A 24954-nucleotide genomic window follows, 5' to 3' on the forward strand; every position below is an offset into this window, starting at 1 on the left:
TTCAATGTGTACTTCTTCATATATCCTGGGAAAACATGGGTCTTATAAATATTCTACAAACTTTTTAACTGGATAACCATCAGGGGTCCAGGACCAAACAGCCCCACCAATCTGACAAGAGTTCATTATCGCAGGGCCTGACTATGCCATAGTTCTCACTAAGTTCTCCTCCTGACGCCAGAATCAATGCTGAGCCCTCTTGGTTCCAAACCACAGCTACATTGACACCCGCGGTGGATGGAGAACTGATTGACGGTGGAGAACTTTGGGGCACAAAAATGTTAATTTCTCCCACCAGACCTTACACCACCTAAAACCAGTGGTTTCACCAAGGTTCCATCCCAATACTGGAACCTATTGTTGTTGAACCCTTCTCTCGCTGCAAGCTGACTGCCTACTTTTACGGATGCTGTCAACACCAGGAGGTAATTTTTCCACCAGACAAACCTAACATTTGTATCCGGCCTGCCCTCTAAAGTGGATTGGTTGAAAAATTGCCCTTGACCCAGTCAAGTGCAACCAGATGACTGCTGTTTATGCCTAATGCTTTTTCTGCTATTTTTATCTGAAATTTAACAATTCATATCTCTGGCACCACTTATTGGATTTTTGTTGTTTTGTTGTCATTTTGTTTATTAGAGTATTCTCTAGTTTTGTACATTGAGTTGGGATTTTTATATTGTTGGTGTTTTCAACTTTTTTAACTGTTCTGGTACTTCTAAATGCTGTACTTCTACATGCACTGCACATTGTATTTAAGTTATGCCTTTCTGCTCTGTGCCGTAGCTACCAATGGTTGAGCTCAGCTTTAAATTACCTAACAAGAATAGTGGCATAATATTTGTAGTGGACTACCATCCACACCAACAAATAATCCACTTTCACCGTATTTGAAAAACTACTATGATTTATCACAATTCTCCATAAGGTTCTTTAATACAAACCAAATGATACTGTAAGCATTTAATAGGCACGAAGATCCGCATCACAGGTCATATGTACGGTGAATGTGCCTGATACCTTGTAGATCTGGCACTCTTTTTCTTTGACTTTGAGGGAGCCAGTGGAATATGTGCACGATCTATGGCCATAACCACACCTGAGAAACACCCAAGCATGTAAAATTTGGACTTTCTAGAATTCATAATCTGGTGGTTGCAGAGAAAGCAGTTGTGTTTTTATAAATATTTCATGAGAGCACCCAATGTGTTGAACGTATATGTTAAAATGAGCTATTGCCACAAAAATGGACCACAGTGTGCTTCTAGTTGGGAATTCACTCTGATGAGGCAGTTACTTGGACACCTCCATCTTCAGCCCAGTGCATTAGCTTCTGCTCCGGGCGTTTGGCAGCCATTTAACTCTGTTCTTTGTTTGCATTACATATTGCAATAACACTGGGAAATGCTGAAGCACCAGAAAGTTGCATGCAGTAGCCTGCATGCTGAGTGGAATGGGTTTCACTTTATACCTTTCTGAAGTGTTTAGTAAATATAGGCTTTACTTGTTTTTGACAGCTATTATTAATTGATTTTGGTGACATTGACAATGATGTAACTGAGTGTGTTATTGGGATTGATTTCCTGTGCGGTTACCATGTATCACACATTGCATTTGACTCAGTCAGTGCGTCCAATTGCCGAGGGCTCGTAAGAAATTTGTTTTTAAAGTTGTATTTTGAATGTTTTGCCTTTAGAAAATTTGCTATTTTGCACACAAAACTGGTTACTACCATCTGTGTTTTGAAAGGTCTACTAACTCTAAGCGATGGAGAGTTTATGATGCTATTTTTGCCTGTGACCTTAGCTGTGTCATATGTATTTACACCAGTGTTAATCGCACAAATTTATTTGTGGCAGTGCTAATACCACTAGTGTAAAAATGCATGCTTAACTCATAAAAATGAATTATTGATTGCACAGGCATGAACTTGTGCGACCACTCCTTATTATCTCTACGAGTTGGGCCTAAATTACACTGATCCCCCCCTGCATTTTTTGTGGCCTTTCCTAAGCTTTGTCTCTTCTTTGCTTATTACAAGGTTTTAATTATGGACCGAGCAGCTGTTACCAGATTATGTGATCACTAGACATTGGAGTTGAAGAAGGGGTACTAAGAGAGGGGCCTAGGCTCCACCTACGTATTGATTTTTCTCTACAAACTTTTCATGGGGCTGAGTGTCTGCACATCCACTGAAAACGAGTGGTTGTATAGAACGTTTTCACTTAAAGGAAGCTTTTGCTCACAACAGCAGGCATGAGTATCTTACAGTGACATGGACATTATCTTATCTGAGAAACCACTGGAGTAGATGATTTGTATTGTGGTAATCCTTGTTAACACTGTGTATTTTTTCCAACTACAAGTTTATATTTTGTCGTTTTATGACTGTGTGCCTAACAGTCACCTGGTGGGAAAGGGTATGTTCAATACAGTAGGCTTACACTGGTTGTTGTAAGAACCCAAAGACAAAAGACTGTAGGCCTCAGTGTTCCACTGGGAAAAGTTGCATAAGACATGATGCTCAGCTGCATTTATTTTGAAAAGTTACATCAATAGGCCTACCTTATTTATTCTACAAAGCACATGTTAAGGTCAGTAGGCCTTTAAGGGTAGATTGTTATTATACTTGGCCTGCTCTATGCAAATAGCATTCCAGGATGAGTGCTCACTTCCACATTTTAACTTTCTTTTTGTTATTTTGCGATGCAAATGCTTGTTGTTTATGTGTGTGTTTGTGGATGGGCGAGTGTGTGAATGAAAGAATGTGACAGAGGGAGGATGAACGGATGCGTGAGTGCAAAAATGAGTGACAGAGTGCATATATGGCGGTTAGTCATAAGTGCCTATAGCACTTTCAATTAAAAGCCAGACCTAATGGCATTACCAATGTTTGTTCTGAAATTCTGTTACTTATTGAAAACTCTTTTTATGCACTCACTACTGGCCCTCTTTGCCATCATTTACGGTGAGTGATTTTACCTGCCTAATGCCTCACCCGGATTTCCTCTTCCCCCTGTTGCCAAGCAGTTCGTGTTAAACGTCACTAGTAAAGCCCCAAAAGACTAATTTTATAGTGTTTGACACTTTAAATATTTATTTTTAGAATTTAAATCATTTATGTTTCGTAAAATAAATTTCATTCACCATGTACTGAGAGATATCTTTTGAAAATTATCTCAAGTTTAGCATACTTTATTGTTATTTATGCACACATAACCTCGAGTCTTTGTTGAAATTAATTACCAATTCGGTTGAAGACATAAAAGTACAAAAAAAGGGAACAGAACAAGCTTGTATACATTTGAAGAAGTGAAATAAAGACATATATATATATATATATATATATATATATATATATATATATATATATATATATGGAGAGAGAGAGAGAAATAAAAGGTGGGCCCATAGGAAAGAAAGGGTTAACTCTTGTCTGTGGCAACATAAAAGTCTTTCAGCCAAATCCAGCTGCCATTCATTACTCAGCAATGTCTGGGGGAAGTGACAAGGATGGAAACCAACTGGAGTTAATTGAGTAGGGGTGGAGTCAAAAAAGCAACTTCAGTCCTGGGGCTGACCACATCTGCCACAAAGGCTCCCAAACTCGAGGAGTGGAACAGCCGCTCAGAAGAAAGAAGGAGGGCTTCGAAGCACCCCTTAAGTGGAGGTAGGTACAGCATTATGTATTTTTCCCATAACTACTTTTTCTAGCAATTGTACACCTATATGTAAATATAAGAGAATGTAAATAATATTTGGCAAAGCTACTGACATCACGGTACTTACGTATCGTGCTTATTGTGGAGCAAGTACTTGACGTCGATATCGTTCTTTTTTCCAAATAACCTTGTTTCCAGTTATTTGAGAATTACTATCAAGGCCAATTAAATACAGGTTGAACAGTTCTACCCTTGCTCCGTTCCCTACACGTGTGCTATAGATTCCTCCATTCTTTCTGACGAATGAAAGGCATGGAAGCCCTGCTCTATGTCTGCCTAAACGAAAGAGCTGGGACTGTATTAAATGCAATTTTGAGGACAGTAGGAAAACGCATACGTTTATAGACACGTATTTTAATCCCTACTTAAATGCATGAAACGGGCTGTTGATATTTTTCTGGTTCTGCATGCATAATGTCACTTAATTAAGAAGTGGTTTGTGAAAATAAACGAGACTCCCTTTTTACCCCTGACAAATGAAAGTCAAAATGGCCTAGTCACAAAGCTATGGAGCATAAGCCTTAAAACTGTCCATACTATTGAGAGAATAGCGCACCCAGGCCAATTTTGGTACTTGTAATGGGGTTGAAAACATCATCTAGTCAGGACTACAAGTACCAACAAGCATTTGCAATGCAATAGGTCTCGCATATTTCTATCAAATTAATTGTCATCTTTTGACAGCAGCGCCGACGAGCAAAAACAAAAGAAATCATGAGTGGAAACTGAGGAGAGACTACTTAACAAAATAAAATAAAGTTAGCTTTAAAAAATAAAACTTTTCAATTTTGTTTGTTCTGCTGGGCACGTTTGTAACAAGTCTTCTGTTTGCGGGGCACTGGAAGCTGAAATGAACAGAATAGTACCTCAATCACGTCAGGAGCAGTGGACAGGCACTAATTAAATTGAAATTAATTTGTGCTTGAACCCTGCTCCACACAGAGGAACAGAAATGATGCCTGGCATGCCTCGACGAATCATGAGGCAGTAAAGAAGAGTTCCACGCAAACCAACAAATGGCGAGCAGACTTCAAACCTTTAACTAAACAAAACAGTGTCTTGCTTGCAGACACATGCACTAGCACATGCACTCGCAGGCTCGAGCCTAAAAAGCAAACAAGAAGTCTGGTCAGAATGATCTACCTATGCACGGAACCAGAAGATTAAAGAGCTCTGAGGCATGTAAGCTATGAAATGCATACATGAAATGTGTGCACATTATGACTGATTTAGTTCTTTATGCACATTCTATCGTGATTCTTTATGATTCATACAAATATTTTTGGTACTCACCTTACACTCGTTTTTGTTACCTGAGTGTGTGTATACGTCTGTGCGTATATACATGGGCGCACACTGTAGCACTAGAATATATGTGGGTCTGAATCGCATTTGCAATGCCTTTTCCCAGCCACCCTGCTCACACTTTTGTGAAAACACCCAATTTTCCAAAAGCAAGTGGAATATATGTGTGCACAATCATCGCTCTCATACATTATGCATACCCATGTCCGCATACCATGTGTAGTATAGGCACGCAGACATGACTTTTAAGAATTTGTTATTTTATGCTTGCAAAAAGCTTTGATAATCTGAGCTAAAATATTTATTTAATCGCTCGTGGTTCTTCACAGACTCCATGTTTTGGCTAACTTTGATTTATGAACTGGGAGCTCTCAAGTTGTCTTATGTCAGCCATGGCTGATAAATATTGTTTTTTTTTTTTTCATTTTCCCATTGTAAATCGAGGACTACAAATACCAGAAGGCAATGATGAAACCAAACCTGTGTGAATTACTTACACTTGACATGAGATATCTGTAAGTGTCCATTTTTTCAAGGAAACTAGATGTCACTGTGACACTATTTTTTCAGTCTAGGTCACTCTTTTTGCTAATCCTTGGTAACAAGGGTTTTACTCCATTCGGTTGAATTTGCACTTATAACTACTTACAGATTGAACTGATGTGTTAAAGTAAGCACAAGACTCGAAACACACCATCATTGTGCTAGTAAATCATCTGACCACCACACACGCAATGTCCACAATTAACCACTGGAAGCATTTCCCACACAAACCACTTCTAGTTTTGATGCAACCTCAAACCAAACAACACTTTCAGCGATAGTCGTTAAATGAAAATACAAAGCCGAAATCAACAAGATCTGACACCACACTCACGTCGCCACCAAGATCAACCAAAGGAGTGTCATCCAGAACTTTACTACTGATATAGCTAAAACTCTACCAATTCCAGAAGGCCAAAACAAACCCACGAAAATATAATCCCTTCATTATATTGAAGGAGATCTGTGATAAAGGTATGTCAGACACCCTCATCATTGTCCATTCCTTACTTTTCTAAGATGCCTTCCTGGGTACTCTGAAAAATAAACAGATCCTACCTCCTCCAAAGAAGCCCAACCTGGACCCAAATGACTTTGTAAACATGCTGCCTGATCACTCACCTCCACTGTGCAAAATAATTAATAAACCTACTAACAAGCAGTGTTGCATTTGGTGTAACTAATGTCTCTTGTTATAATTGTGATTACTGTATGTCTCCATGGTACCAGGACAAAAGTTGTCAAGTACTGGTCTTTCCTTAACAAGTTAGTGTTTTGATGTTTATTAGTCCTGTTAGCACATTTGGACTGAAACAAGGCTATGATTCCTAGAATCAACTGATTTCCCAAATGAAAGCCAAGGATTGTAAAACTTGGGTTCTGGCTATGTGAATGCATCTTATATTGTGATTTTTTGTATTCTACTTGATACCAACGCAGGTTTTTCCTCTTTCTTCATTGATTTTAGAATGTCTGTGGAATCAAGCCCCGCAAACCCTCCAAAGGAGAAGAAACCTACAGCTGACATAGGGCGCAGAGCCATACCGCCCAATGTCTCAAATGACGACGAGGATGAGGTCCCCACCATGGAGGTCTTTGGTTTCATGCCAAGGGGTGTCAACATGAAAGGTGGGGAGCATGCAAAATGTGCAGTGTCAGGGAGTTCACAATTCTACAGATTTTATAATTTGGAAAATACCAAGGTGTAAAATTCCTCTGTAATTATAAATCTGCATTTTTGTTTTACAGGGAAAAACAAAAGCTGATAAGCAGTTTTTCCCTGGTACTTCCTTGTCAATGGGCTTGGGCAGTTGTCATAAAGCAGTGCCTTCACTTGTGCAAGTGTAAATATGAATTTACACAAATGAAAGTATACATACAATACACATTTATGTTACTCGAAAAGGGAACCTTGGCAGAGCAGTAGTTGTATTTGAGAATACCTTTTTGCAGGATGGTAGTGGGGTTCTGGGTGGACATGAAGTATTGTTGAGTAGTAGTCTGGTGCTTATGAGTGTTTGTATGTTAGCGTCCATCAGCGGCAATTTAATTGCAAGGACTGGCAAGTAGTAAAGCCCTACTGGGTGGTAGATCGTTTGTGGTTTGTCGGGGATTGTGAGTTATTTCAGAGTTGTAAAGTTGTACTGCCCTAGTGGGAGTATTTTTATGATGACGTGAGTCAGTAGCACAATACTGGTGGTAGTACAGTTTTACGATGGTGGAAGGTGGTAATCCAGTGCCACTTTGAACTATTATCAAGGCAGATGATAATGTGGTAATGGCAATGTGGTGATGTCGGTGGTAGTGAAATAGTGTAATGGCAGGAGTGATAGTATTATGATGGCTGTGGTATAGTCTTGTAAGGTGGTAGTGTAGTGCTGGGCTGGGGCAAGAACTGTGCAATCTGGTGCCCTCTTGTGGCTGTTTATAGTGCTAAAAAGCAGTTTCCTACTATGCATTTGAGAAATCAGAGAAAATGTTATGCATGTGTCTCTTTATTAAAATGCGGCTTTACTAGGTGACATAGACTGGATTACAAAATGACCAGATTTTTATCGTCTATAAAAAAAGTGATTATTCGAAAATAACCTCATTGGATAAATACGGAATTGGCTTACATTAATAGTTTTTACAAGCAATTGAATCACGATGAAGTTGCTGTTTGACCTTCATGAAGCTGATCCAAATGTGGGCCCTTTTGCCACAATATATATATATATATATATATATATATATATAGCTTTGAGCTGCCGGGGGTGGGCTTCCAGGGCCCTGATAAGGTGTGTTCACCGATGTTGATATTCTTTGTCTACCCTATTTACTTTGAGGGGGAACTCTTGAGATATGAGGCTGTGACAGTAATACACTTTCAGAGAGACAATTAATGCAAGTGCTACATCTAGTGCGTGGATGCCACAATATGCAGCGTTGTATGATTCCTTCATCATGTGCCCTTTAAAACTAGGAATGCGTGAGGTAATAAAATGCGGTCTGGAGACAGCTCGTAAAAAGCCCATGTTCTCTGGAATCTCGAGCCTCCTTGTGGATGTCAAGCCAGTCCACTGGCGAACAGATGGGTGCCTTTGACGTTCACACATACCCGTTCACAAGAAAAACCGTCTCGGTTCTGGACTGTCGGGGATGAAAGCATTCTCAGCAGCATCATAAATAAAGCTAGCACACACCAACGACCAGCGGCGCTTTGTAATGTCCAGCACACCATAACTTCACTGAACGAATGAAGCGTGAACTTAACAAAGGGGAAATGTCGCAATAGTGGAGAAGTGTTAGGCCACTTAAATTTAAAAGGCTTTTTTGCTTGCCTTTGGACTTCAACAGCTGTGAAAACCGCATTTTCGCTTATGCAATAGTATGCAAGTCATTCTCCAAAAATAGCGGGTAAACTAGCACGGCGGATGCTACGAATGTGTGCGAAAGATAGAAACAAATGTTGCAAAAGAGTCAAACACACCATTGCATCAGCGCGAGGACAGCAGAGAGTACGTTCTGTACGTATCTAAGGGTGTGAGAAATCACTTATTTGTTAACAAAATTACGTGAATTGTCAGGAAAAATATGCACAATTGTGCAAAAAACACTTTAGGGTATCATCAGTAAAAACTAAACGCGCGGCCATACATCTCGTTCAAAAGGTATACGATACCGGCAATTTTACCGATTCACAGAGAAAATGTGACAACTATTCTGCCCATTTCTGTCTCCCATGAAGAATTTGCTACTCAAACCAGCAGAAAATTATTTGAAATTTCTGATATTTTGCAGTAATTTGCATAATGTGAAAATGTTCTACTTACGCAAATTACATTAACATAATTGAACTTTTTCCACAGCCCTGCGTATTTTCCTGTTCGAGGTCTGTGTAACAATTGTATGGGTGCCCCTCAGCATGTGAAATGGCTATTAATGATAATCCGTTAAAAAGTAGACTGGGCCCAATTGCCCTTTTGGGCTCTGTGCCATTTTCCTCTTTGGCTGCTTTCAGGGCTGAATGGGGTGTCAGGATAAACTCCTGCAAACTGTTCGTTAAATTCCACCGTTACGCCTAACCATATCGCTGGGGAGCTAGTGTTTCCCGTCCCCCACCCCCTCTCTGCAGAGGCACATACTTACTTCCTGTGCTCAGTCGCTCATTGCAATGTTATATTTTTGCCCAGAAGGATTTGGGGCCACATGTACAAAGAATCCTGTTTGTGACTTCCTAATTGTGAATCTTTGCGATGTACCAACTAATGTGCCTCAGACACATTTAGCGATTCCCAGTGGGTCGCCAATGGACCTATCTCATGCGTATTCATGAGGTAGGTTGCAATTTGCGACCCATTAATAATGACCTAAATTCACAGGGATGGTGTGGCCTGCTAAGGTCAGCAGACCACAATGTCTGTGATTGCTTTTTCAATATAGCATTTTTTTAAATGTAGCCCATTTGCCATAAAGAAAAACGACATGCATTTCAAAAACGAAAATGAAAAGTTTTCTTTTCATTTTTTAAGAGTAGCGAGACGTCCGTGGTCCCACTGCCTGCTCTTAAAAATGTTTGCGCCCACATTCACAAAGGGGAAGATGTACCTTCCCCTTTGTGAATGGGTTACAACCAGCTTCAAGTTGGAGGTAAACGGCAAATGTTTTGCAACTGCATTCCGGTCGCAAAACATTCATACATCTCCCAGCGAGTCTCTATTAGGAAGGGACGCCCTTAACACACCCCTTCCAAAACAATGAAACGCAAACCATAGTTTGCAATTTGATAATTGGTTCCCGAATCGCAAAATAGGGTGTTTACAGCCCTAAATAATTTTTAGCAGTCACAAACATTATGATTCTGCTAATCAGAATGTTTGTGACTACTAAAAACCTTTGTATATGTGGCCCTTGGATCCCAGTTCGTGCCCGCAAGTAGACACAGAGAAGCTGCATGGATTTCACTGGCGTAGACAAAACATCCTTTTGGCTGCTGAATTGCTCCTCATAAGGTGAAAAGGGTAATTTCTGCACCTTTTTTGGTGGTAAATTGGTTTCACTCCAAGGGTGTTACCTAAAACTGTAACTGCCCTACCTATTCTATTGAATTCTGCTTGACTGGTTTGCTTCCTCAGGTGAGCATTAATCCCTTCGCTACCAGGCCTTTTCCCCCTCAGGTGCCAAGCTGTTGTTTTGGCTGTTTAGGGCAGTTCACGCTTAGGCCCTCATAAATTTTTGTCCATGTAAGCTACCCACGCCAAATTTGTGTCCATTTTTTCCAAGATCCTAGGGATTCTAGAGGGACCCAGACTTTGTGAGTTCCCCTGAAGGAGGCCAAGAAATTAGCCAAAATACAGCGAACATTTTGTTTTTTTCCAGAAAAGTGGGAAAAAGGGTTGAAGAAGAAGGCTTGTGTTTTTTTCCCTGAAAATGGCATCAACAAAGAGTTTGCGGTGCTAAAATCACCATCTTCCCAGCTTTTAGGAACAGGCAGAGTTGAATCAGAAAACCCAATTTTTCAACACAATTTGGGCATTTTATTGGGACATACCCCATTTTACTATTTTCTTTGCTTTAAGCCTCCTTCCAGTTAGTGACAGAAATGGTTATGAAACCAAAGCTGGATACCTGAAAGCTAAACATTTCTGAAAAGTAGACAAAATTCTGTATTCGGCAAGGGATAATTTGTGTAGATACTACAAGGGTTTCCTACAGAAAATAACAGCTAAAATAAAAAATATTGAAATTGAGCTGAAAAAAAGCCATTTGTCTCCACATTTTACTCTGTAACTTTTTCCTGCAATGTCAGATTTTTGAAAGCAGTACACCGTTACATCTGCTGGACTCCTCTGGTTGTGGGGATATATAGGGTATGTAGGTTCATCAAGAACCCTAGTACCCAGAGCCAATAAATGAGCTTCACCTTGCAATGGGTTTCCATTCTATACCGGGTATACAGCAATTCATTTGCTGAAATATATGGAGTGAAAAATAGGTATCAAGAAAACCTTTGTATTTCCAAAATGGGCACAAGATAAGGTGTTGAGAAGCAGTGGCTATTTGCACATCTCTGTATTCTGGGGTGCCCATACTAGCATGTGAATTACAGGGCATTTCTCAAATAGACGTCTTTTTTACACATTGTCTTCCATATGGAAGGAGAAAATGTAGAGAAAGACAAGGGGCAATAACAATTGTTTTGCTATTCTGTGTTCTCCCAAGTCTCCTGATAAAAATGGTACTTCACTTGTGTAGGTAGGCCTAATGCTCGCGACAGGAAACGCAAGATGGACACATCACATTTTTACATTGAACTGTGACGTGTTTTTTGCAAAGTGCCTAGCTGTAGATTTTGGCCTCTAGTTCAGCCGGCACCTAGGGAAACCTACCAGACCTGCACATTTTTAAAAAGTTGACACCTAGGGGAATCCATGATGGGGTGACTTGTGGGGCTCTCACCAAGTTCTGTTACCCAGAATGCTTTCTACACCTCAATATTTGGGCAAAAAAACACCTTTTCTTCACATTTTGGTGACAGAAAGTTCTGGAATCAGAGAAGAGCCACACATTTCCTTCCACCCAGCGTTCCCCCAAGTCTCCCGATACCAATGGTACCTCACTTGTGTGGGTAGGCCTAGTGCCCGCGAAAGGAAATGCTCCAAAACATTATCTAGACACATCAAAATGATCAAATACAAAACTTCCTTTTTTGCTGGGGCACCTGCATTTTTGGTCCTGGGCTCAGCAGCCGTCTAGGGAAATCTACCAAACCCAGACATTTCTGAAAACTAGACAACTGAGGGAGTTAAGGGAGGTGTGACTTGCATGGATTCCTCAATGGTTTCTTATCCAGAATCCTCAGCAAACCTCAAATTTAGCTAAAAAATCAAATTTTTCCCACATTTCTGTGTGGGATCACTGCACTGGGACAAATCTCCTGCCACCCAAACTTTCCCTCAGTCTCCCGGTAAAAATGATACCTCACTTGTGTAGGTGGGCCAAGTGCCTGTGACAGGGAAGAGCCAAAAACATGTCGAAATTCAGGGTGAACCAAAGCAGGTGCAAAATGGCAGTTTGAAAAAAAAAATTTTAGGCTGACAAGTGCAGCAGAATTCTTATCAGTATAGATGAGACAATGCTGGGTGGTAGGAATTTTGTGGATTTCTGCAGATTCCGGAAGGTTCCATCACAAAAATATGGGAAAAATGTGTGCTTTTCAGCAAAGCTGGAGGTTTGGAGGGCATTGTGGGTAACAAAATGGTGCTGGGTACATGTAAAGCACACCACCCTGGAATCACCCAGATGTTTAGTTTTCAGATGTATGTAGGTCTTGTGGAATTTTCTACATGGCAGCATCCCAAAGTCCAAAAAGTGCAGCCCTCACCATTCCAAGTGGGACGATTTTTAGAGTTAGCCAAGTTCTCATGGCCGAAATGTAAAACCAAAACCCAAAATAATAAAATGTCCTCTTGCTTGCTGTGGGATAAGATGTTTTAGTGTGCGGGGGGAGATCTGAAAGACTGTTACCCCCTTCAGTTGGGGTAGGGGCATAACCAGGCCCATACTGGTTGGTAGCCACCACCCTACTACTTTTTATTTTTTTAATTCCCTGGCATCTGGTGGACTTTCTGCCCCCCCGGGGTGTGGATCGGGGGTAATTACGTAATCTGCCCACTGATGGGCAGAACAACTTTGGCCCCATTTATTTGGGGTGGGGGTATGGCCATACCCCCACTCTCTTATTTTGAAAAAAAATCTTCCCTGGTCTCTGGTGGGCTTTCTGCAGATATGGCCAACAGTAATGTGCCCCCATGGGGGCGACCCTTGCCCTCCCCACATATAAAAAAAAAAATTAACAAAAAAAAATACCCCTGGTGTCTAGGGGCTTTAGATTGGCCAAATTATATTAGGCCGATCTGCCCCCGGGGGGGCAGAACTGGCCTAAAAATAATTTGCCACCCTGGGGAGCAGACCTTGCACAAGGGGCCGCTCCCCTTATGCGAAAGTATAAAAACACAAAATTCCGTGGTGTCTAGTGGTTTCTGCCCCCCCGGGGGCAGACATGGCCTAATTATTTCAGGCCGATCTCCCCTCAGAGGGGGCAGAAGAGGCCTAATAAAATTATTGCCCCCAGGGGAGCGACCCTTGCCTAAGGGGTCGCTCCCATTATCACATAAATAAAAAAAATAAAAAAATAAAAAAACAATCCCTGGTGTCTAGTAGATTCTGCCGATCGTCCTAATCAATATAGGCCGATCTGCCCCCGGGAGGGCAGAAAAGGCCTAATTGTTATTTTCCCCCTGGGGAGCGGCCCTTTCCCAAGGGGCCGCTCCCCTTCTCACATAAATTAAATCACATCACAATCAGGCTGCAGATATGCTCAGAATGACATCAAAAGGAAGGAAAGGGCTTTCCTTTCTTTTGATGTCTCTCCCTGCCCCTTCCTCCTGAGTGGAAGAGAAATGCTTAGCATTTCTCTTCCACATCTCGCTGGAAGCATGCTTCCAGCGTGATGGGAGGTGACCTCTGATGAGGTCAGCAAGCAATCGTGTACTGATGTCATCAGATGTCACTGGGGGGTTGGGGGCTGGGGGTGGAAGGGGAAGCGATTCCCCTTCCAGCCCTGCCCTGAGGGGGGTTGGGGTTGGCCCTTGGGGGGAGCGCTAGCGCTTCCCCCAAGGGCCGGTACCAGGACGTAATGGTCCATGGCAGGGAAGGGGTTAAAGGGATTCAAGAGTTGCATACTGAATGCTACCAGCATGCGCTAGTCAGTGGACTATTAATGGATTAATCCATTTGTATTTTCCAACCTGTAGATGAGATCAGGGTGTAGTGGGTATAAACTTTCAATCTTTTGCTGGTACATTGGGCCTTTGTACCTATTGGAGATGGTTCCCATTATTTTGATTTTGATCCTTTCTTCAGCAATGCCAGGTGCCTTCACCCAATGATGCTTTATGAGACCGTCAACTTAATGCTGCCATCTGAGGCACAATGTCCTGTGCTGCCTAGCTAGTGCTACGTACCCTTAAGTTTGGTTGTTCCCAGTGGCCCAGCCCAGAGGCCAACAACAACTTTGTGAGTCACAAAATATAGGGTCTTACAATGCTGCCTTCATCATGAAATTCCACATGTCAGAATAGTGGCACTGGGACAAGATTACAACTTTTTACTGGTGACCTCCAAGATTTTACTTCCCACTCTGAGTCAATTTCCAATGCTTCATACTGCTCCACCACATCCCCCAGACATGCTCATAGTTCTTGTGACATGCCATGAGTTCATAGATCTGTCACTTCTGGACCCTGCACCAGTCCATTTCAGCTTTCCATTTGCCAAGGCTAAGGGTCCCTGTGGACCTCCATGTGTGTACTATGTCTCACTTCGCTGCACGCAGACCTAAACTCACCAGAAGTTCAATGTATCTGTTAAGATTGGATTCATCCATGATATTCAATAGAGGAAGTCCTGGAGCAAGAGTGAAATTGTGATTTAGAACTGTCAATAAAATGTAGCAACCTTGGACCAATACCGCTAAAGCATCCGCTAATCCTACACTGGGTGAAGGAAATAAAGATTTTAAAAAAATAAATATTTAGGAAAAGTAACTTTAAGAACATTATCTTTTCCCTGCCTCAAGCCTTTGGAGGCTAATTTGCATTAGTCTGCTAGCAACTGCTCAGCCTGTGCTTGACCATAATGAGGTTTGAAAACTGCTGCCAGAGCAGAAAAATTAGACCTGGTGACAGGAAAGACTCTGGGTGAGAAATTTCATCCATATTGGTCAGGGAGGACAGTTTGAGTGGGCCCAGGAACTTCATTAACTTAAAAAGGACAGAGGTGAGGTCTTCCCATTCCTAGTTTAGTGAAGGGAGAGACCTGAAAAAAAGAAAGCATTTGTTTCCAAGGCCAACACTAGTCAGGCTGGCTGTGAAGTGAGAGGGTTGCTACCCACATAACTGGTTTGGAGTGGGAACAAGGGAGAGGACTGCTCATTTCCCCGACCCCACCTCTGGGTGGACACGAGCTCTCCTCAAGGGAGAAAGGGTTTCCCCCATCTTGAATTTTAGGATTGAAGAGCACTGTGGGATTGTTTACAGTAGGGCAAACAGAAACTGCTGAAAAGGTGAGTAGTGGTACCCCAGGGAACCTTTACCCAACTGGTTAAGTAGGGGCCAGGAGTCACCCCCACCCACTATATAGTTCCAACCATTATTGTGGCATCCCCGTTGCCCCCCCCCTCAGAACACTTTCTGAACCTGTGGAAAAGCAGAAGAGGACTAGGCCTCCCGTCTGTGACCTAAGAGGAACCCCGAAGGGCTGGATCTGCTCCCTCTTGTACACAGGACAAATAAGTGGACTCCAAGGCTCAGTTGGCTGACCTCCTGTGTTGGTACAAGGACACAACAAGCTGCAAGAGGTTTTTTTCTTGAAGTGACCAGTTCATTAGTACAAACTAAACTTGGACTGGACTTTGTTGGTGACCTCTGCTGGAGTGAGTCCTGACCCCATGTGCTGTCCCAAAGGTCCTGAACACCTTAGAAGTGACCCAGAGGAGATTCTCCAGAAATTCTGAAAAGTGAGCACTTTTAAAATATGGGACTTCCAAGGCTCGGTCATGTTGACAGAGCCCTGCACCAAACTGCAAAAGGCATTGACAGAAACCATAGTGACAGCGATTCCTGACAATTCTTTAGAAATGACTGCCAGCATGGCAGTTATTTCTAAGTTTAGTGGGCAGCATCTCCGTCAGGTTATTTACTCCGCCACCCTGTTGGGGAAATGGACCAATTCTAACATATACATTTTCCAGTTTGTCTCTTCTGACCTACAAAAAGGTGATTGCATAACCCATGTTATTGAACTCTATTGCTAGCTTTCTAAAGGTATTCAGCTGAAAGTGCTCCCTTTAAAACTCAGAGCATGAAAGGGAACCAACATGCCAATCAAACTCGAACAATGCAAGAAGACTCCATATTCTTCCAATACCGGGTACCTGCACAAACCCAGATTTGCCGTTTCCACTTGAGCAGAAAAGCTTGATCATTTGTTGCATTCAGGACCGCGAATGTCCCACCGCCATTTTTCCATACCATTCGAAGCACATTAATAAAATAATATTCAATGTTTAGCTCGATAGATCACCTCAGGAGGCTACCTTGCACCAGGGATATTATGATTAGAAATATGAGAAATGTATTTGATTTACAAATATATTGTTTTATTCATGGAAAATCTTTATGCAGCGCTACACAGACAGCATATTATTTTTGCAAGACTATTCCTGCATCAAGGTATTATCAACATAGGATGTCACAGGTCTGCATGATGTGGAGAGTGCCATCCTTTCCTTTTTCCTTTTATTATGAGGTTGTATGTCAAAATATTGACTACAGAAACATTGTGTTACCAAACATCGTGCCTAAATTATCAAGGACTATAATATAGGTAAGCATAGGTTTACTATTCTATACTCCACATATCATCAACGTACACATATGTGGAGTTAAGTAAGGTAAACCTACACCTCTCATATGAACTTACCTTAATGATGTTTTGGTCCTTGATAGTTTTTTGCACGATATTCTGGTAGCACAATTTAGGAGTCAAAGTATGGTGGAATAACATTACATGACACCTATAGAGCAAAAACAAAGATTACAAAAAATTGATTAGCTCCATAAAATCACTGTTTGGCCAATTTTGTGAGAATGTCCTAATATTTTCGAATGCTCATTAACTGTGTTTTTTGTCAAATTACTTCATGTCTCATTTTTGTGCCTTGCAGAATTTCTGGAGGTCCAAGAAGTTCGTCTATTCAAAAATCAATATGAAAATAACAAACGTGAACACCACACAGAGAAGTACTACAACAATAAACTGATTGTACGCCGTGGGCAATCTTTCTACATACAGATTGAGTTCAATCGGCCTTACAATCCAGAGAAGGACCAGTTTTGGGTGGAATATGTTATGGGTAAGTGCTATGGCAAATTATTGTAATCAGTGCTTGAAATGGAAAAATTAAAGTGCCGGTACTCTGAATCAGAGTACCTGCTTGTTTCTAAGAAGTGCCGGTACTCTCCAATTGAAAGTATTACGTTTTCCTTGAGATGTGCCGGTACTCTCCCTCTCAAAATAAAAAAGTGCCGGTACTCAGTACCGGACAGTACCGGCCCATTTAAAGCACTGATTGTAATATCGGTTTAAACAACAGTTACAGTGATGGTTGATACATATTTAAGGCAGTTACATGTATAAAAATGGAATGAGCACGCTTTCTCTAGATTGGGCAGAAACTGTCAGTATAGCCCTCATTCTTTTTAAAAAAAAAATATTTTTATTACGTTTTCTTATTTCATAGATAGTGCCGAAAACAGCGCATAAAGTCGCATTCACACACCCAACTGTAAATATTGAACTGTGAAGGAGGCACGTAGACACCCACACTCATCCATTCAAGTACAGCAGACATTAACATGACATTTCCATAGCCAGTAAAAATCACAATAATGATTATAGCGACGCCCCCATATATAATACAGCAGTTGTTTCACATCAAGGGGGTCGCAGTTCCAGGTGAGAGGTGGATACCATGATGCCTCATCCACCCCTCAAACCAGTGCTTAATTTGTGCTTTTTGTTTCCGGTGCTGAGCACCGGCACTTATTTTTGAGGGCCGGGGCCTAGTCTTCTGCCTCAAACATTTGCTGCGAGGAAAAGACACATATGTGAAAGATGGAGGAAGGTAAAAACAAGAAAAAGTGTCACAATGGGAGAAAGCAGAAAGCTGAAAGAGTGAGCTGAAGGGGCAAGGAGTGGCTTTGAATGGATTGAAGAGGCCCGAGATGGCTTCAGGACTACGCCGTGTCAGTATTCCGTGTTCAGACACTTAATTGCAGCAGCCGTGTGTTTAAGAGGAGGGCTTTGGGCACCAGCACCTTTTTATTTACAAATTAAGCACTGCCTCAAACCTTGTGAAATTTGTGCGAGCATCCTCTGACCTTGTATGTAACCCTCTCTGCTGCCATATATAAATCCATTCCTCTCTTTCATTCCTGCAATGACGAATCTCGCTTGGCCACCACCAGTCCATCGTTACAAAAGAGGGGTCATGCCCTGAGGATATCAACATCACCCGGCACCCCATATGCTTGAGGTCAAGACGAATGGTTTAGTCGACCACCCGTCCCAATTCTCTCATCCCTGCAACCAGTATTTCTGGATATCCAGGCAACTCCATAGAGTGTGAATATAGGAACCCATCACCTCCCCGCAGCGAAGACAGTCCTGGGAATCCACCCTTCCCATATGATGTAAGCGGTCTCTGTCATAATATACCTGATGGAGAATTTTAAGCTGTATGAGGCGTAGGTGGGATTTTATTGCCATCTCCCTCGGGTGCATCAGGGCTGCCTCCCAAGATCTCCTACTTCCTGGCACCACCTTCCCCTCAATTTTGCCAGTTTATCTATCATGTGGTTACTTGAGTGTCTTATATGTGAGGGAGATGGCTTTTGAGGACAGCTCCTCTAGTCACAGCTGTCCCTCCGGTGGGGTGAATTCAGGTAACTTCAGCATCTCTAAGCCCACCACCAGCCAGGCATGTCACAGTTCAGCATATTTCAGGAATTGGTTATGATGCATGGAGTAATTGCACTGGAGCAATGCAAACAGCACCAGCACGCCCCCCTCTAGGAGATCGCCCATGCCGTGAAATCCCCAATAGGTCCCAGGCACCAAATCCTCTAAGCTTCCCAGTCTCCTACAACCACCCAAAGTGGCGTTACTTATGTCATCTTACCCACCCAACCTATGCAGTCAGTGGCTCTCTGCTAGGCTTCCACTGTCACCTGTGTGGCCGGCAGCAGACGTTGAGCTCCCTTCCCCTGTAGAGGAAGTGGAGATAGGAGTGATGAGCAAACTGGGCGCATTCCAGCATAGTGGTGCGGTCCTGAAGGGCAAACGCCCAGTCATTTACTGCTACCAGATGCACTGCTAGGTAGTGGGCCCTAATGTTTGGGAAGGCAATCCCCCCATTTCATGGATTGTGCTGAGGCGTGGAGAGAGCTATTCTGGGGGACCTGCCACCCCATAGCCGGGAACACAGGTCTCTCTCTAGCTTAACAAATGTAGCCTTAGTAAGCAGATAGTAAGTATTCTGCATGGTGTACAATAGTTTTGAGAGCATAATCATTTTAAACATGGCTGCCCTCCCCAATAGGGTGAGGGGCAAGGGACGCCATCTCTACAAAAAAGACTGTATCACCATTTCCAGATTTCTAGTGAAACATTGCTCTTGATGAGGCATCACATATATGCCCAGGTATTGAAAGCCTTCAGTCACTACCTGAAGCATCTGAGGAAGACAGTCAGAGTTCAAGGGGTTGTAGGGTTGACAAAGCACCAACCTGTTCCAATTCATTTGATAGCTCGAGTGAGCCCCATGAGACTCAAAAGTACGAAGGATCGCAGGAATAGTAGTCTCAGATTTGGTGAAGTACAGCAGAATGTCATCCGCATAGAGAGAGATTTTTTCCTGCTCCCTTGCCATGGCTGAGACCCTAAACCCCTGACTATCTAGGTCGGAGTGAATTACAACCGCCAATGGTTCTATAGTAAGGGCAAACAGCAAAGGGGACGGGGGCAACCCTGTCTGGTGCCTCGCTCAGTTGGGAATGTTGAGGAGAGAACCCTTCTCACCCGGACCGCCGCTGTGGGACCTGATACAGCAGAGGGATTCATTGTCGAAAGCGGGGGCCAAAACCAAATTTACTAAGCGTCTGGTGTAGAAAGGGCCAATGGATGACGATGAACGCCTTTTCTGCATTCAGTGCTAGGAAAATGGGGGGATCTTCTCTTTGAGCAACCTCCGACATCCAATTATGAAGGCGCCAAAGATTGAGTCTCGTAGACCTGCCTGGTATGAAGTCATGTATACCATGTGCTTACCATGCTTATGGATCTTGACAATGGTTGCACAATGCAGATCTGGATGCAATGCGCCACGGTCTCTCACCTCCTGAAAGAAGTCAAGTAAATAGGGGACCAGCAAATCTAAGTATCTTTTGAGGAACTCTGCCAGAAGGCCACCTGGGCCCCGTGTCTTTCCTGTCTTCAGTTTCTCAATGGCTGCCATGACCTCCTCCAGGGTGATGTCGTCATCAAGCACCAGACGGTCTTCTGAAGGCACCTCTAGCAGGTCCACCATTGCCAAGTATTCAACTGCTTGGGGGCGTCTGCCAATGGGTGTGTCTTATAAAATGAAGCATAATAGCTAGCTAATGCCTCTGCAATGGCCACATTGGTCGAGTTGGAGTTTCCCATCTCACCTGTAATGCTATGTATCATTGGAAAGTCATCTCCTATTTACTAAGCCAGGCAAGCAACTTGCCCATTTTGTCTCCTGCATCATGAAGGTGATGTTACGTAGCCCTGCAGTTGCCTGCAGAGCTCCCCGTGGCCAGGTATTGGTACTCTCTCTAGAGTACCTGTAGGAAATACAAAACTTGGGGATCAGTTCGAGCTCCACGGAAGCCTTCAAGGGCAGCGATCTGATGTTGCAGGCTTTCTATTTCTGCTACCTCCCTTCTCATTTTGCGGGCCAAGACATTCTATGCCTTGTCTCTAAGTATTGTCATATAGGTCTCCCATGGGACTACACTGACTCAACTGTCCCTTTAGTCTCTTGGATGTAAAGCTCCAAATCAATCTGGAGTTTGGCCATGACCTCCACGCCCTTCATTTCCCACTTGCTCAACCGCCAAGTCACACCCTGTGAATGACCCCTACCATCTATTGTTATCCAGAGGGAGGAGTGATCAGACAAGACTCAAGTGAAGTATTCCGCTCAGTGGACCACATTCCCCTCTCCTGCAGGCACAAACAGATAGGATAGCCATGAGAAAACCCTATGGACTCCGGAGAAGTAGAAGTAATCCCTATCCCTGGGGTGGTCTTCACATATCACTGAGGCCCAGGGACTGTGCAGACCTCCCCAGGGCATGACTCCCACCAGGGCAACCGCCACACTCGAACTATCCAAAGCCAGGAGCATATCATCATTAAAATCCCCACCCAAAACATGGATGGCCGAGTCAGCCTCTTTGAGTATAGCCACCACCGGGCAAAGGACAGACTCTTGAAGTCGAGAGGGTGCATAGACTTTGATCAATATAGATGATTACCTGCCCCATTGGTTTTGGAATCCGACATATCATCCGCTGTGGTCTATTTACATTCGGGACTCCAAAAACACAGTTTTTTCTTAACCATAATCGCCACTTCCCTTGAGCCGGAGGAGTACCCTGCATGTGCCAGCCCAGTGTAAGCTCTGCTACCTAGAAATTGACAATGACTCCCCCTCATGTGTGTTTCCTGAAGCAGTAAGATGTTGGGCTGCAAACATCATATGTAGATTGTGACCAGGCCACGCTTCATCTTACTGCCCAACCCATTGACATTCCAAGACATTAGAGTGTATTATGAAGAATCTGGCATCCTATCCTGTGTCATATGGAGGCAGCCGTGTGGCGTCAATGGCCCTATTTATTCTCCTAATGGGTGGGGTGTGCCCACAGGTACCCCTCCTTCAGCAGAAACCAAAACTAATGGAACCCCCCCAAGCAAGCCCAACTTGTGCCCCCCCAACCTCCTTCCCACCCCTGTTGATGCAGAGTGTAGGAAGGCATGTCAACCCCTCTGCTGCTTGCACCTTCCCACTTGCCTCGAGTTTCTCAAATTTCCCATTCAGTTTCCCGAGCCATGGGAGTTGGTACTGGGATCTGACCATCACCCCAAATCTCCAGCCATTTCCACACTGCCTTGAGTGTGGTGAGGAAATGTGAGTGGTCATTGTGGATCACTTTCATTTTCACTGGGTAGAGGAGCATGCAGTGCAAACCAATAGCTTTCAACTTTTGTCTCACTCCCCCCAAAAGACATACGTATTTGCTGCACTTGCCATGTATAGTCCAGGAAGGTACGAATCACGTGGTTCTCAAATTTTGGGTCTCCACCTTGCCTGACCGCATGTAGGATGGCATCTCTTTCCCTATATTTAAGTATTTTTGTTATCCTAGATCATGGTGGGGGCTCCAACCGGGAGCATCAGTGCCAGGGCTCAATGAGCTCTCTCAACCTCCAAGAAGGGGGACAACTAGCAGAGGGGATGGGTGTCGCAATCCATCGTTCAAGAAAGAGCTCCTGGCTTTGTCCCTCCACATCCCCTGCAAAGCCTTCACAAAAAGATACCAGCGATGGGAGCAGCACCTGCATCTTGAGCTCTGGCTTCCAATGCCGCCGTCCTGGTCAAGGGGCCAACAGCTCAGCCCGCAGAGAGACAACATTCCCCTGTGCCTTTGAGACATCCTGTTTCATTGCCAGAGAGTGCTCCGTCACCTTATGGATGACTACTCGCAGCAGGCCAATGTCCTGCGAGACCTCCTCGATCTTTGCCCGGACTGCTACACTGGACGCCGCAATTGCTGCCAATATCTGGGCTCCTGTTCGACCCTGCAGTTCCTGCAGACTCTTGTCCTGCTCCGGTAGGGGGGTTTCTCCCATGCCTAACCCTGGGACCGTTAACCAGTCCATCTTAGTTTGTTGGGCCCTCACTGTAGCTGATCCTTCCCTATTTTGGCTTTGCCCAGGCAAAAGTGTAGGTAGGAGGATCACTCCCAGCTTCCAGCACTCTGCCTCGTTCTCCATAGCTCCAAGAAAAAAAGTTCACAGGGGCCACCCTGGTACATGGTCAGCCACCACCCAGCTGAGCTCTCCAAATTCACCACAAGGCTTCTGCGGATGTCAACACCAGAGGGGCAAGACGCCTCAAACTCCAGTCAAGCACCCCAAACTCCCAGGTATGCTGATAATGACGTGAGAGCCACTGGTGCAGCTCTATCACAGAACTTGCACAGGGCAACTCAGCGCACCATCACGGTGTATGAAGCGGTGAGCTCAAGGCATCGACGATCGCCAATCCAATGAAGGCAAATGCAGGCATGAGCACCTTCACAATGATATAGGAGAGGCCTTGCCGAAGTAATCCAAGGCCCCCCGCTGGCTGCAGAACTATCACCAACAGCTTCACCCCCATTGCCGGACTCCAGCCACCAGGCAGCGCTCAATTGCAGGATCCAGCTCACCCCCATGTGGGGGAGTCATTGTTAAAAATGTATCAAGAAACAAACATCAGACCAAGGCAATGAGTCCCCTCGTGCCCCCCAATCTGGCTGTGTGCAGTCTACGTGGGTAATATACTTCGGAAGGGCCTGTAAGCAGAAGATGTGGGCCACAGGTCATCCAGAGTAGTCCAAAACCATTGACCAGGGTGCTTTTGCACATAGGGGCTCCCAAGGAAGGCACAAAACAATAGCTATATGTACCCCTCAATTAGCAATTGTGCGGCGGCAGGGGCGGGAAGCGAAACAAGCTCCCATAGTGCAGGCAATTCATGCAGTGGTTTGGCACCAGCGGGAAACTCACCACAACATTGATGCTAGCTCATAATTGAGCTGAAGGCAATGTTGTGGTGTGTCGTGTGCTTTGCAGGCAGTGAAAAGCCCAACAGGGCTGTCCATGAGGGCCCATGCACTGCCCATGCCAAGTGGAAACGCCATGCAGAGGCTGATGGACACGGGGTAGTAATCCCTAGGGCAGTGGTGCCCTGGTGGATTAAAACCACTGGCACCACCAGGTTGTCGACCGGTGGCAACCTGTCAGTGCTGGTGGTCGAACCATGGCCAAAATGTGGAGGCTGGACCTCCTGCCTGACAGCAGTCCGACCGACACTGCGGCCCTGGCGGTCTCATGACCGCCAGGGTCATAATGTTGGCCTTAGACCATAGTCACTTTGACAGCAATTTTATCTCTCTGATGTGATTTAATTCAAATGCCACATAAGTTGAAGTCTGAGATACAAGCAAGTGCACATTTAAATGTGTGTGTCAATGCAGCTTTGTATGTTTAGCCTTGAAACTGCATTTAACATAAAACATAAACTGTCACATTCTGTTGATCTTTGTGACACCGAGGGTCTTTACTAAAGGTTAGACTTCCTGAGTCAACTATGGGAACAGTTGCATCCCCTAGGATATCATTTATGAGCAGCTGCTGTAGCAGGTCATTCCAGATTCTGGTTTCCTGGGTGAAGAACTCTATTTTCTGAAACAGAAGACATTTTCAGAGGAATTTAAGTCATAAAAATATATCAAGATGATATTTTGAAATACAGGAGTCAGATTAAGGAACAGGAAGATGATGATAGGGTCATGCAGATTTCATGGCTGTTACAAAAGCACATATTACTTAAAAGGTAAATGAAATGTAAACTCAGCAAGAGTGAAATAGATTATTTAACTCATAACTTAACTGGGAAAGGTTTAAAAATAAACGAGCCTAGTGGAAGTAATTTGTAAACAGCAGAAACAAGGATTAATTAATTAAATATTTAGGTACAGATGACTTGTGAACCAAATGTGTGCCAAACCTTGCCTGCAAAACAAGAGAAATGAGAGAATTTCTCAAAGGAGTTCAATTAGCATGGGGTGGTACATGTAGTGAAGAGTTTGAAGCATTAAAAAGAGGATTGGAATAAACTTTGTGCCTACAGAGGTCTGAAGCTAAAGAAACATAATTTTGTTGGTAGGTGCTTAAACAAAGAATGTGTGTGCAGTGTTGTTATAGGATCAAGGCATGAAAAAAAGAACCAACATGTTCATATTTAAAAGCACAAGGGCACCAAAAATTCATTATTCAGTGGCTGAAAGCCAATCATGTGCAGTTTATTGAACAATAAGAACATTGAAAACTTTGCGTGGTGGGCAATTTCAAAATGAGAAAAGAATAGAAACCTCTGAAAGAGGATGTAACAAAGAAAGAAGAGACACTGTGGTAAACAGGA

The 24954-nt window shown here is 43.5% G+C and overlaps 1 protein-coding gene across 1 annotated transcript in view; it reads left to right on the forward strand.

The window, feature by feature from the left end:
• Positions 1 to 3549: 3549 nt before the first annotated feature.
• The window catches only part of F13A1 (coagulation factor XIII A chain), a 536045-nt gene continuing 514640 nt past the window's right edge, over positions 3550 to 24954 (forward strand). Inside the window, exons 1-3 of the mRNA XM_069217374.1 lie at positions 3550 to 3670; positions 6538 to 6698; positions 16840 to 17028. Coding sequence (XP_069073475.1) covers positions 6539 to 6698; positions 16840 to 17028 — 349 coding nt within the window. The 5' untranslated portion in view covers positions 3550 to 3670; position 6538. The remainder of the gene's footprint in view (positions 3671 to 6537; positions 6699 to 16839; positions 17029 to 24954) is intronic.

Source organism: Pleurodeles waltl, chromosome 2_1, assembly GCF_031143425.1.
Source record: "Pleurodeles waltl isolate 20211129_DDA chromosome 2_1, aPleWal1.hap1.20221129, whole genome shotgun sequence".
NCBI lineage: Eukaryota > Metazoa > Chordata > Amphibia > Caudata > Salamandridae > Pleurodeles > Pleurodeles waltl.